The 12,306-nt window shown below is 44.6% G+C and overlaps 1 protein-coding gene across 6 annotated transcripts in view; it reads left to right on the top strand.

Moving 5' to 3' along the window:
• Nucleotides 1-12,306, top strand: part of LOC147032357 (uncharacterized) — a 36,448-nt gene that overhangs the window by 3,183 nt on the left and 20,959 nt on the right. The window contains exons 2-3 of one of the 6 annotated variants that reach the window (XM_085869906.1): nt 8,237-8,367; nt 11,944-12,124. In XM_085869906.1, the coding sequence (XP_085726032.1) occupies nt 11,974-12,124 (151 nt within the window). In that variant the 5' untranslated portion in view covers nt 8,237-8,367; nt 11,944-11,973. The other 5 variants (XM_085869903.1, XM_085869905.1, XM_085869904.1 and 2 more) reach the window with 5 other exon arrangements.

The following is a 12,306-nucleotide window of genomic DNA, read 5'->3' as shown; positions in this document are numbered from 1 at the left end:
TTCTTTCCTCCAGGCTTTCAAGACATTTGTTCACCACCATCTCAGATTATCCCCAATCCAAAAGCATGTTCTTTTATACCCTCGTTAACCCCACCCCCAATTCCTCCTCCTTCCAAATTTCCAATTTTCCCTCCTGAGAGTTTCATTTTGTGTCCAGCTTATCCATCACATTCATCCCCTCCTGCCCCCAATTTCTCCCCACACCCATTGTTCTCCAAGTCTGCCTCTATCTTGTCCTTCAACTCTGCTTTTGGTGTTTCTCCCCCCCCCCCACCTTTGTGCCATGGCTGAGGAATGAGATAGAGAAAGAAAAAGAAAGAAAGAAAGAAAGAGAGGGAGAGTAAGAGAGAGAGAGAGGAAAAAAAAAGGTGTGGCTCCGGCTGTGTGTGGCGTGATTTTGGTGTCGTCTGGGGGCAGTCTCGCGCAACTGTCTCTGCTAAGGTCAAGGCAATCCCCTCTCTTTCCCGAGTCAACCTTTTATGCCCTCGGGCGAATGCGTCATCAATGACGCACCACGCCCCTCCCCTCTCACTCAACATTGGGTTCCGCTGGGCCTGGTGGGTGTGACGACTGCCGTGAACTCTCACCTCGAGCTTTCTGAGGTAATCTGGGCCTGTGGTGATCGTCAGCCATTCTCCCACCAAAACTGCCACATCAAGGCCCAGCGAACACTCAAAAGAAACATTTAAATGACAGATTCCAAGGGGTAAACCATTTTCAAAAAATGTGGTCAAATGGTTAGATGATTTTCGACAGACATTGGGAAAGGGAGACATTATTTAGCCATATAAGAAACACATATCTAGTCGCACAATTAATGACTTTACACTTATAATGAGCATTCACTTCAAGGAAATAACTGCTCTATTTTAAACATGATTCACTCCTTGGAGCCATTTCCACAATATATATATATATATATATATATATATATATATATATATATATATATATATATATATATATATATATTGTTACGGCCACGGGTACCGAGGAAAGTACCATGGGTACCGGGTACCACGGCCACAGGTACCGAAATCAAACCAAGACACCAGTTTGTTACTCAGGGGGATTAATCCCCGGTTGTCCTCGGAAGAGCCGGACCCGGGGCCACCGCTCACAATTAACGTTGTGGTATGGTGGGTTGCTTTAGAACCATGAATGCCACCCAGTTAACCACGAGTTCCAGTCTCCACCGTCTAATTATGCCGTTTAACTGGAGGCCACGTGGTTACCTGAACGGGGAGCGCGCCCTTGGCAAAGCACCAATCTAATCTTTATTAGATCTTAATTAGGGCAGCCGAGCGTTTTAACCGCTGGTGTGTGCCGACTATTATTGGTCAAGTCTGTGGTAATTACCTCCCAGTCTATCGAGGTTCGGACATTGCTGGATCAATGGAAGGAAAGGACAAACACGGACAGGTTGGAACGTCAACAAATAATTTATTAATAAGAAAATAAATAAATAAAAAGAACTTTTTATTTCTGTGAGGTAAATAAGTGAATTTGAAGCAATCAAAATATTTGCAAGCAAATAAATAATTCTTCAGGAAAAATCCATCGAAATGATAGGAAAGAGACGAAGAGTAGATGCTTATCAATGTGCCTTACTTAACAATTAAACACGAGACAAGGGTACCCAGCAGATCATTTGGGGGGGGGGGGGAGGGGAAGAGAAATCCAGTCTTGCTCACCAAATGGAAGTCGTCGTACGTCACATAAAACGTCCTGAAATGTGTGAGCATGCCTTGTCTGATGGAAGCTCCCTGCCTTGCCATGCACCCACACGCAAACAGGCTTGAAGGCCAGTCGACGTCACTCCCAAGAATCGGGTACGCCAAGAGCAGGTCTCGAGCAGAACCAGCATTAGCGGTCCGAGCGTCACCCTCAATCAGGAGCCACCAGGAGCCACAACTGACGGATAGCTGTTAGGAGCTGTGAGAAGCTGGAAGGCTGCAAGACCGTCACCAACTGTCGCCTGCTTACCAACAGTCTGACTGGAAGCAACGAAGCAGCCGTCTGACTGGAACTGACTGAAACTGACGAAACGATCGTCTGACTGGAAGCAACGAAGCAGCTGTCTGACTGGAACTGACTGAAACTGACGAAACGATCGTCTGACTGGAACTGAATGAAACAGCCGTCTGACTGGAACTGACAAAATGACCGTCTGACTGGAACTGAATGAAACAGCCTTCTGACTGGAATTGACTGAAACACTCTCAAAGCTGTCAGAACCGCAACCAGCTATCGCCAACTGACTGTCGCAAACTGACTGACCAAAAAAACTGACCTCTCATCTTCGTTATAAGCGGCCCATCTGGGCGGAGCCTCAAGCAGACTCCAGCCAAATCCACCCCACCCATTTGCGCATCGTTGCAGGTGACAAACCGCCCGTCCAGCGATCATTCCTGGCCTACGATGCCATGTTTGTGGTGCTAGACGAACGGCAGAAAGCAGCCATTTGCCAGAATTACTGAGTGAAAGCGTGGAGCACTCATAAAACATCAACAACAATTATCACCTCAATGTTCAGCCCGCTATGAAAAAGAGCCAGTTAGCGTCCATAGAGCTGCTGAACGGGGTGTCAAACGTCGATGGAAAAAGGTGGGTGTTAACGTTGGTGAAAGAGGTTATAGACGAGCCTCCGTTGGGATAATGGCTATCTCGTGTGCATGAATGTGTCTGTCGTAAAGAGAAAAAGGTCATCCCATAAGAAAGGGAATCTATTCTTTACCCTTCTCAATGCATCAAAGTTCGAATCTCACCAGACATGTGGATGTGTCTATCCTGGACATGCATTGAGGGAAATATCTGTCTGAGGACCCAGATGTTTGTATGCATTCGTTGGATCGGATTCTGAAATCCGTAACTCATATATATATATATATATATATATATATATATATATATATATATATATATATATATATATATATATATATATATATATATATATATATATATATATATATATATATATATATATATCCTGGTGTTGGTGCAGTGGTTAGGGCAGCGGCTTGGGATCCAAAAGGTCCTGAGTTCAAGCCCCGTTGGGCCACTGAATTAATACACCAGGGGGTTGACTGAGCCTGTCATCCTTCCGAGGTCGGCGAAATGAGTACCAGTGTACTGGGCCGGTGTATACCCCGGTTAAAATAGGTGTACCATATCCCTGTGTTGTAAGAGGCGACCAGGGTTGCATCAGGAAGGGCATCCGGCGTAAAACATGTGCCAAATCACTATGCGGATCATACGGATGATCCGCTGTGGCGACCCCTAACGGGAGCAGCCGAAAGAAGAAGAAGAAGAAGAAGAAATATATATATATATATATATATATATATATATATATATATATATATATATTAAAGAAAGACCCATCCACATCTCTCACATGTGAATGGAGGGTTTAGCCAATCAGCAATCACCTCAACTAAACCCAGGTGGCTAGGATTATATAAATAAATTGACACCTCCCGTGCTCCACTAGCCGAAACTGCTACGTAAAGCAACCAAGAAGGCCGACACAAGGTCAGCGCTTTGCTGTATAAAACCCTTCCCAGAGTTCCTTCACAGCTACATCGACTTCCGGTTCCGGTTTTGAGCGGCAAGAGGTCTCCTTCGGGGCTCCCTGCTGACATTCTCAAAGTTAAGTTCCGGTTGTTATTTGTCCCGTTTTAACTGTTTAATTTTCTCAGCTACATGTTAATGTGTGTTCCTAGTTCGGTTTTGTTTCAAAAATCGTGCTATTTTGTGAGTATTTATGTCGACGTTCTTACCTGGTGTTTGAGGCCTAGTCCTAGGCTTGAGGCCTACCGGTTCCACTTGGTGTTCGATCGTTTTTTTTTTTTGTTTGTTTGTTTTTTCTCCCCATTACCTTCAATTTCTATCCTCCCCATTACCTTCAATTTTCATCCTCCCCACTTTCCAAACATCCCCCATTCTCCCAACTAATCTCTTTCTTATCTCAAAAAAAAAAAAAAAAAAAAAAAAATATACCCAACAACAACAACAACAACAACAACACGCTCACCTTCTCCCGATTCTGCTACTTCTTCTTCCTCTTAACTTCCTCCTCGTCTTCCTCGATTTCTTTTTTTTTTTTTTACATTTCCATGACCTAATCTGTTGATCTCTCTCCCACAGTAATATTAACAACAAAAACGATCTTATGATGCTTCATCTTCCTCTCTCACACATGTGGTACTCTTTACTGTTTCACAATGCACTACTCTTCTGCTATTTCAACAGACTGCTTTCATTTCGACCTCTCCTTCATTCCTTGCCTAAAAAATCCAACTATTACAGCGCTTCTTCTCTCCATGCTCTGAATTCGCCTTCATTGCATCCATCAAGAATTGTGTTAAATCGCATCTCTGACCTAAAACTTTTAAAAACCACAGTTTGCCATGAATGCTCGCTTTCCATCAACCATTCTTTTTTTCCAACTTCAGTGCCAACTCACCCCCCTCACCCCTCACTCTCACTCTCAAAGCAACCATCCCACTCTTCTCCCTCCAAGCCTCCCTCTCACCTCTTTCAAAAATTCCCCCCTCACCTTTCTCCCACCTTTCATCCCCCTCACTCTTCCTTCTCTAAGTTGCCCGCCCTCTCATCCACCAACCTGCCTCCCTCCACTGCCCTCTCACCTCCATCTCTTCACTCCACCTCCTCAAATACTCAACTGCCATCTTCCTTGTCTCTTGTCCCCCCTCTCTCCCAGCACCACACACCCTTTTCTCCTCCTCATTCCCCCCCCTCCCTCGCTATTCTGCAATTCCCCACACTCCTTCAGCAACCCTCCTTACCTCCCCCCTCGTCCCTCGTCCTACCCTACCCTCCCCCCCCCTCCACCTCCTGCACCCAAAGCCTCCTCCCTACCTCTTCATTAAAAGTGTGGACCTCAAATATCCGGGGCCTTCGCTCAAACCTTTCAGATCTTTCCATGCAGGTTGCCACTGACAAACCAGACATTATCTGCCTAACAGAAACTTTCCTCTCCCAAGACGTGTCTGACTCCCAAGTATCTCTCCCTGGTTACTCCCTCTTACGGTATGACAGACCTGAGCCTCGTCCTGGTGGAGGTGTTGCTCTCTTCATCAAAGACTCTATTCCTCACTCTCCCTGCACTGCTCTCACTCCCCCACACCCCCAGGAATACCTCTGGCTTCGGCTTCCCTCCACTCCCACCTCATGTTTATATGTGTACTGTACCGTCCACCGAACAGTGATGACTCCATCTACACCTCACTCTCCGAAAACATGGACCATCTTCTATCTTCTCATCCAAACTCTCTCTTCCTCTTATGTGGCGACTTCAATTGTCATCACGCCAGTTGGCTAGGTGTGGGTACCTCTCTCACCTGCCATGGGACATCAGCAAAAGCTTTCTGTGACTCATTGGGACTGACTCAATCGGTCAACTTCCCGACCCGGATCTCAACCAATGGTACTCCATCTCTTCTGGATCTGATTTTGACAAATTTCCCTGACAATATCTGCTGCTCTTCCTTCGCTCCAATTGGTTCTTCTGACCACGTCCTTGTTAAAGTGGACATCTCTCTGGCTGTTATCAGAGAACCACCTCACCGCCGTCGAGTCTGGCATTTCACTCAAGCCGACTGGCAGGGTCTCCGAGCAGCCATCAAACTTACAGACTGGTCTCCTATCACTACTTTCTCAAACATCAACTCATCCTGGGAATTCTTTCAAAGAAACTTGCTCTCCCTCATGCACAGATTTATCCCCTCTCGTGTTCAGTTGTCTTACCCTTCCTCCCGCCCTTGGTTTACTGAAGCTTGTGGCGAGGCAGTTGTCCTGAAACAACTTGCCTTTGCCTCATGGAAAGCAAACCCAACTGAGGGCAATCTCAGTTCTTTCCACAAAGCTCGGAACAAGTGTGTAGCTGCCCTCAGGAGAGCCAGAAAACAACATCTTTCTCATCTCAAGTCTGAACTCTCAAACCTCTCTCCCTCCTCAAAATCCTGGTGGCGTTTAATCAAATCTGTTTCTGGTGTATGTTCCCCCTCCATCCCCTCCCTTACCTCAAATGGCCGCACTGCTGATTCCACACGTGATAAAGCTGAATGTCTAAACTCGGTGTTTGCAGCTAAATCTTGTGTCCCAAACCCATCACTATCTCTACCCACTTTACCCAGTCGCACCCAACTGTCCCTGGACTCTGTATCCTTTTCTCCTGACAAGGTGGAGAGCTTGCTTTCAAACCTCGAGTCAGATTCTGCAACCGGTCCAGACGGCATCAGCCCACGTGTCCTCAAAGCCTGCTCTTCTGCTCTTGCTCACCCTCTCTCTGTTCTATTCACCCTCTCATTTTCCCAAGGTCATCTGCCATCTGCTTGGAAATCTGCTAACATCACTGCCCTGCATAAAAAAGGTGCAAAAACAGATCCCTGTAACTATAGACCAATCAGCCTTCTCCCAATCATCAGCAAGGTTATGGAATCCATCATCGCTTCAGACATGAAATCCTTCCTCTTCTCCAATGGCTTGATTTCCAATCATCAATTTGGTTTCAGACCAGGTCACTCTACCCTAGATATGCTGCTACTGCTCTCCCATCAATGGATGGAGGTCCTCAATGCCAGACAGGAAATCCGAGCCGTATCCCTGGACATATCACGTGCTTTTGACACAGTCTGGCACCCTGCCCTACTCACCAAACTCTCTTCCCATGGTATTCAAGGCCATCTCCACTCATGGCTCGCAGACTTCCTCTCCTGTCGCAGTCAACGTGTGGCCCTAAATGGAGTTCTTTCATCCCCTCTTCCTGTGCAGGCTGGAGTTCCTCAAGGTAGCGTTCTGGGCCCTGTTCTCTTTCTGGTTTTCATCAATGATCTCTCGGACTCTCTGGAAAATCCTCTATTTCTCTTTGCCGATGACTCCACCCTCTGCCGTACCATCTGTCATCCCTCAGACCGGCAAGCAGCAGCTTCTTCGCTCACTGCAGATCTGGATAAAATCACAAACTGGTCCAACACGTGGAACATGTCTTTCAATCCAGACAAATCTCACACTCTCACTATGTCTCTTCGAAAGGACCGTTTTACAAAACCCCCCATCCACTTTCTCAACAATCCTCTGGAAGAAGTCTTTTCTTTCAAGCTTCTGGGTCTCACTATCTGCCATGACCTTTCCTGGGAAAGTCACATTTCCAACCTTGCCTCAAAAGCCAGTCGCCGACTGGGAATCCTCCGTCGTGCAAAGTCCTTCCTTGGCCCTCTTGAGCTCCTGACCACTTACAAAGCTTTTGTCCGTAGCCTGATGGAGTACTGCTCTCCCCTCTGGGCTGGTGCTCCTGCCTCCCACCTTTCTCGACTTCACGCTGTCGAAACCAGGGCTTTTAAGATCATTGGCATCTCCCGCAATGAAGCTGAGTCTTTGGGCCTCTCACTCAATCACCGCAGGTTGGTCGGTGGTCTTTCTGTCTTCTACCGACTCCTCTCCAGCCTTGCTCCCCCTGCTCTCTCTGTGATTTGTCCCAACCACATTTCCACAGGGCGCTCAAGGTCCGCCAACAACCCCCTTCTGGTAAAACTACCAAAATCACGAATCACTGCTCATCTTCACTCTTTCATTCCTCTTTTTTCCCGCCTTTGGAATAAACTTCCTCACTCTATTCTTTCCCATTCTTCCCTCCAGGCTTTCAAAACAGCTGTTCACCACCACCTCTTATCTTCCCCCATCCAAATCCTCGATCTTTTCTACCCCCGATAATCCACCCAAGCCCACTTCCTTCAATTCTCCTGCTTTCCTTCCTGAAAGTCCCTTTAATGTCCATCTTCCCCTCGCCATGTTCCCCGTCCCATCCCCATCCCTCTCCCTTCCACAGTTCACCTGTGTCTGTTCCCCAATGTTTTGTCCCTTCCACTCCCGCCCCTCTTGTCTCATGCCTCCTTGCTGTGAGTTGTGTGTTAGCTCTCATACGAGCCTCGACCAAGGTATACAAAAAAAAAAAAAAAAAAAAAAAAAAAAAAAAAAAAAAAAAAAAAAAAAAAAAGACATTCACAAGTAATACACACCTGAGAATCCCAATGCTACACACCCCCTCAGCTGTCAAACTGGTTTCATCACTTATTGGCAATTCATCAGTGACAGTGCAGACAGCAATGCATACCAATGAGGTTTCCAAGCATGTACCACGTGCAAATGTCAAAAACAGTCAATGTACAAATAATAAGGAAAGACCCACCCACATCTCTCACCTGTGCAGGCCTTCTTGGTTGCCTAACGCAGCAGTTTCCACTGGAGGAGCATGGGAGGTGTCAATTTATTCGTGTAATCCTAGCCACATGGGTTTAGTTGATCAGGTGAGAGCTGATTGGCTATTCCCTCCATTCACAGGTGAGAGATGTGGGTGGGTCTTTCTTTCTTATTTATACATTGACTGTTTTTGACATTTACACATGTATGAAACCCTTTTGTTTTGTTGCCATGCTTGGGTATGGGTGCCAATATTTTTGGCCACGACTGTACATATTTATTGTTTGATGACGGCCAATAGGTTATCTACAGGGATCTTCATGTCCACATGCATCCAGCTACCAGAATCACCTGCACTCGCTAATGCATCACCCCTGGGTTACATCAACTTCAGTTTTGTGCACGACCTTTATATTCAAGTGCACACATCCTCAATCCACACAATTCTTATTCATGAAACGTGTACATTGTCAAAAAAATGTTTTGGGTTTGTGGAAGGATGGATGACAGAACTAACTGAAAACAAACAAGCCATTTTAAAAGAAATTCCTATTTTTTAAATTTAAAGCTAATACAGCACATTCCCCATTGTGCTGCAGCCTCAGCTTAAAACAGGACAGAAAGTCGATCTCTACATGGAATGTCCTGCCTGATACCATAACCATGAAAACGGGTGAAATTTTGCCAAACTTGACCCCTTAAATTGGCACTGGTACTCGGTTTATCCAGCAGAACTCTTTTCAAATATTGTATTACTAGTAGTAATGCCCGGCGTTGCTCGGGCTTTCTTGCAAATTTCCTGAATAGCTGTTAGGGGTTAGCGGTTAGGGGTTAGCTGTTAGGGTTAGGGTTAGCTGTTAGGGTTAGGGTTAGTGTTAGGGTAGCTAACCCTAACCCTAACAGCTTGGCGTAGCGGAGGTAAACAGCGCCCGGGGAAAAGTGGAAATTTGCGTCCCCCGTAGGCCTTAAACTTGAGTGGATTTGAATGGAAAATCCCATAAGGGATATCGATTTATTGATTTTTTTCGAATATCGGAAGTGTTATGGAAAAAATTTATAGCCAATGACCTAAGTTGGACCAAAAGCCATAATCGTACCGAATTTGAATGGAATCCGTTGGAGTTTGTGAAAATGCATCAAAACGAATTTTGAGGGGCCTCTCAAGGAAGACAATAATATCATTAGTATATGTGCCAAATCTTGTTTCATTTCATGCAGTAACAAAAATCTGATGTGGAACAAAGAAAGGGGCGTGCCAAAATATTAATATAGATACATCTCCTTGGGAAAAGAATACATCATTTTTAAAAAAAAATAAAGGCACAATTTTTAACATCTGATGGATTCATTTTTGTTGCAATGTATAATTAACCATTCAGATGCTTGCTTTCAAGATGTAAAAGTGGCCAAAAGTGTAAAATCTAGAAAATATTTCCAATTTTGTCTTTTTACCTTCACCACCGAAGGTGAACGGAGGTTATGTTTTCACCCCTGTTTGTTTGTCTGTCAAAAAGTTATGAACGGATTTGGACAGAACTTAGTGGATCAGGTTGGGTGTGTGACAGGGAGGCATTGATTTGATTCTGGTGAAGATCCAGATCGGGATCCAGATACTGGAATCTTTAAAGTGATTCTTCATTATAGCCTGGAATTAAATTGCACTAAATGAGACTTTTTCCACCTTTATTTACACATGATAACCCACAACTTGCAAGTGAAAAACAAATTCCTCAAATTTCAGAAAATTAATTAAAAGTACAAAACGAGAATATCTTCGTTGGATAAGTGTCCACCCCGGTGAGTTAATACTTGGTGGAAGCACCTTTGACAGCAATTTGAGCTGCGAGTCTGTTGGGATAGGTCTCTACCAACTTTGCACACCTTGATTGGGCATTATTTGCCTATTCTTCTGCACAAAACTGTTCAAGTTCAGTCAAGTTGTGTGGGGTGTGTTGAAGGACAGCAATATTTAAGTCATGCCACAGATTTTCAATTGAATTTAGGTTGGGGCTCTGACTGGGCCACTCAAGGACATTTACCTTTTTGTTCCTTCGCCATTCCAGTGTAGCTTTGGTTGTGTGCTTCAGGTCGTTGTCATGCTGAAAGGTGAACTTCCTTCCCAATTTCAGCTTTCTTGCAGAGGGCAGCAGGTTTTCTTCTTCGATTTTTTTTTTCTCGAGGATTTTCCTGTATTTTGCTCCATCCGTTTTCCCTTTTATCCAGACAGGTACCCCAGTCCCTGCTGATGAGAAATATCCTCATAACATGATGCTGCCACCACCATGCTTCACAGTGGGGATGGTATTCTTTGGCTGATGTGCTGTGTTGGGTTTGTGCCAAACATAAGATTTTGCATTTAGGCCAAAAAGTTCCATCTTGGTTTCGTCAGACCACAAAAGTTTTTGCAACATGGCTTCAGAATCTCCTGAGTGGTTTTTTGCTTACCTCAAACGGGACTCAAGGTGGGCTTTTTTGAGTAATGGCTTCCTTCTTGCAACCCTACCATGCAGGCCAGACTTGTGGAGTGCTTGGGATGTTGTTGTCACAGACTCACTGTGATCAGTCTTTGCCATAAAGGCCTGTAGCTCTTTCAAAGTTGCCATTGGCCTCTTGGTAGCCTCTCTGATCAGTCTCCTTGATTAGCCATCCAGTTTGGAGGGACAGCCTGATCTCGGCAGGGTCTTGGTGGTACCATACACCTTCCACATATTAATAATTGTCTTGACTGTGCTCCAAGGGAAATTCAAGGCCTTTGAAATATTTTTTTATACCCATCCCCTGATCTGTGCCTTTCCACAACTTTATCCCAGAGATCTTTTGAAAGCTTGGTGCTCAAAGTTGACTCTTTGCTGTGAAATGCACTACCCAGCAGAGGAAACCGATAGGAACAGCTCATTTTATTTTGAAATAACCAGAATCACTATGATTTAACACAGGTGGAGGCCATTTAACTTGGTGTGTGATTTTGAAGGTGATTGGTTCCACCTGAGCTAATTTACAGTTGCTATTATAAGGGGGGTGGACACTTATCTCACCAAGATATTCTCGTTTTGCATTTTAAATTATTCTTCTGAAGTTTGTAGAATTTGTTTTTCACTTGGAAGTTGTGGGTTACGATGTGTAAATAAAGGTGGAAAAAGTCTGATTTAATGCAATTTAATTCCAGGCTTTCATGTAACAAAAGGTGAAAATTTTGAAAGGGGGTGTAGACTTTCTATAGGCACTGGATTGCATGATATTTCAAAAGGTTGTGGACAGATTACGACGAAACTTGGTGGATGAGTTGGGTAGGTGACAAGAACAAGCCGATTACATTGTGGTTAAGGTCCTGATACAGATCCAGCCTATCAGTGCGATACAAAATGTAAACTGTTCAGCCTGGCAGAGGTATGTGCTCTACCAAGTGACGTTCTAATTTTTTTTTTTTGTATGCAGAGTCGAGGCTCCAGAAAGAACTAGAACAATGTACGGATCAGGATGCAACAGAACAAAAGGACAGCAGAGAGAGGGGGGAAACACCAACAGCAGGGTTGAACTTGAAAGATGAAATGGAGGGAGACGGACAAATAATGAGTTTGGGGATGGGGATGTCTTTTACGTGCTATTAGGTCTTTTATTTAGTTTGTATATTATATTCTTACTTTGGTGGCAGGTCCTCTTTTTAAAATTTGGACTATCAAGTGCTGGATTATCCTTTTACCCATCTTGGGTTGACAGCTCTTTGTGGTGTGCTCTGTGCTGAGCACCATGAATCAAGACCTACCCTTCCACACTCACAATCCAAGCTCAACAAACATGAAAGAAGGGGATCATAGGAGTCCTGGAACTTCTGCTGGGTTAAGGATCATCGACGTTTGCAGCCTTCAGGCTCGACGAGATCGGACAGACGCAGAATCTGGTACAGACTGTTGTGCAGTGCTTTTACGCCAAAGATATTTGTGTGTATGTCAACCTTTCTAAAGTAAAAACATACAATAATGTAATAATTTGTGCACCAAATGCCTTCTAGAGTTGGTGAACAAATTATTACGTTAAAAAAAATTGCTTTTGCCTTTCCAAATCTGATTTGTCTGTGCAAGA

This window comes from Eptatretus burgeri, chromosome 2 (assembly GCF_056783735.1).
Source record: "Eptatretus burgeri isolate ZD-2024b chromosome 2, Ebu_testis_v1, whole genome shotgun sequence".
Taxonomy (NCBI): Eukaryota; Metazoa; Chordata; class Myxini; order Myxiniformes; family Myxinidae; genus Eptatretus; species Eptatretus burgeri.
The sequence above is the reverse complement of the archived record's forward strand: the minus strand, read 5'-3'. Positions and strand labels throughout refer to the sequence as shown.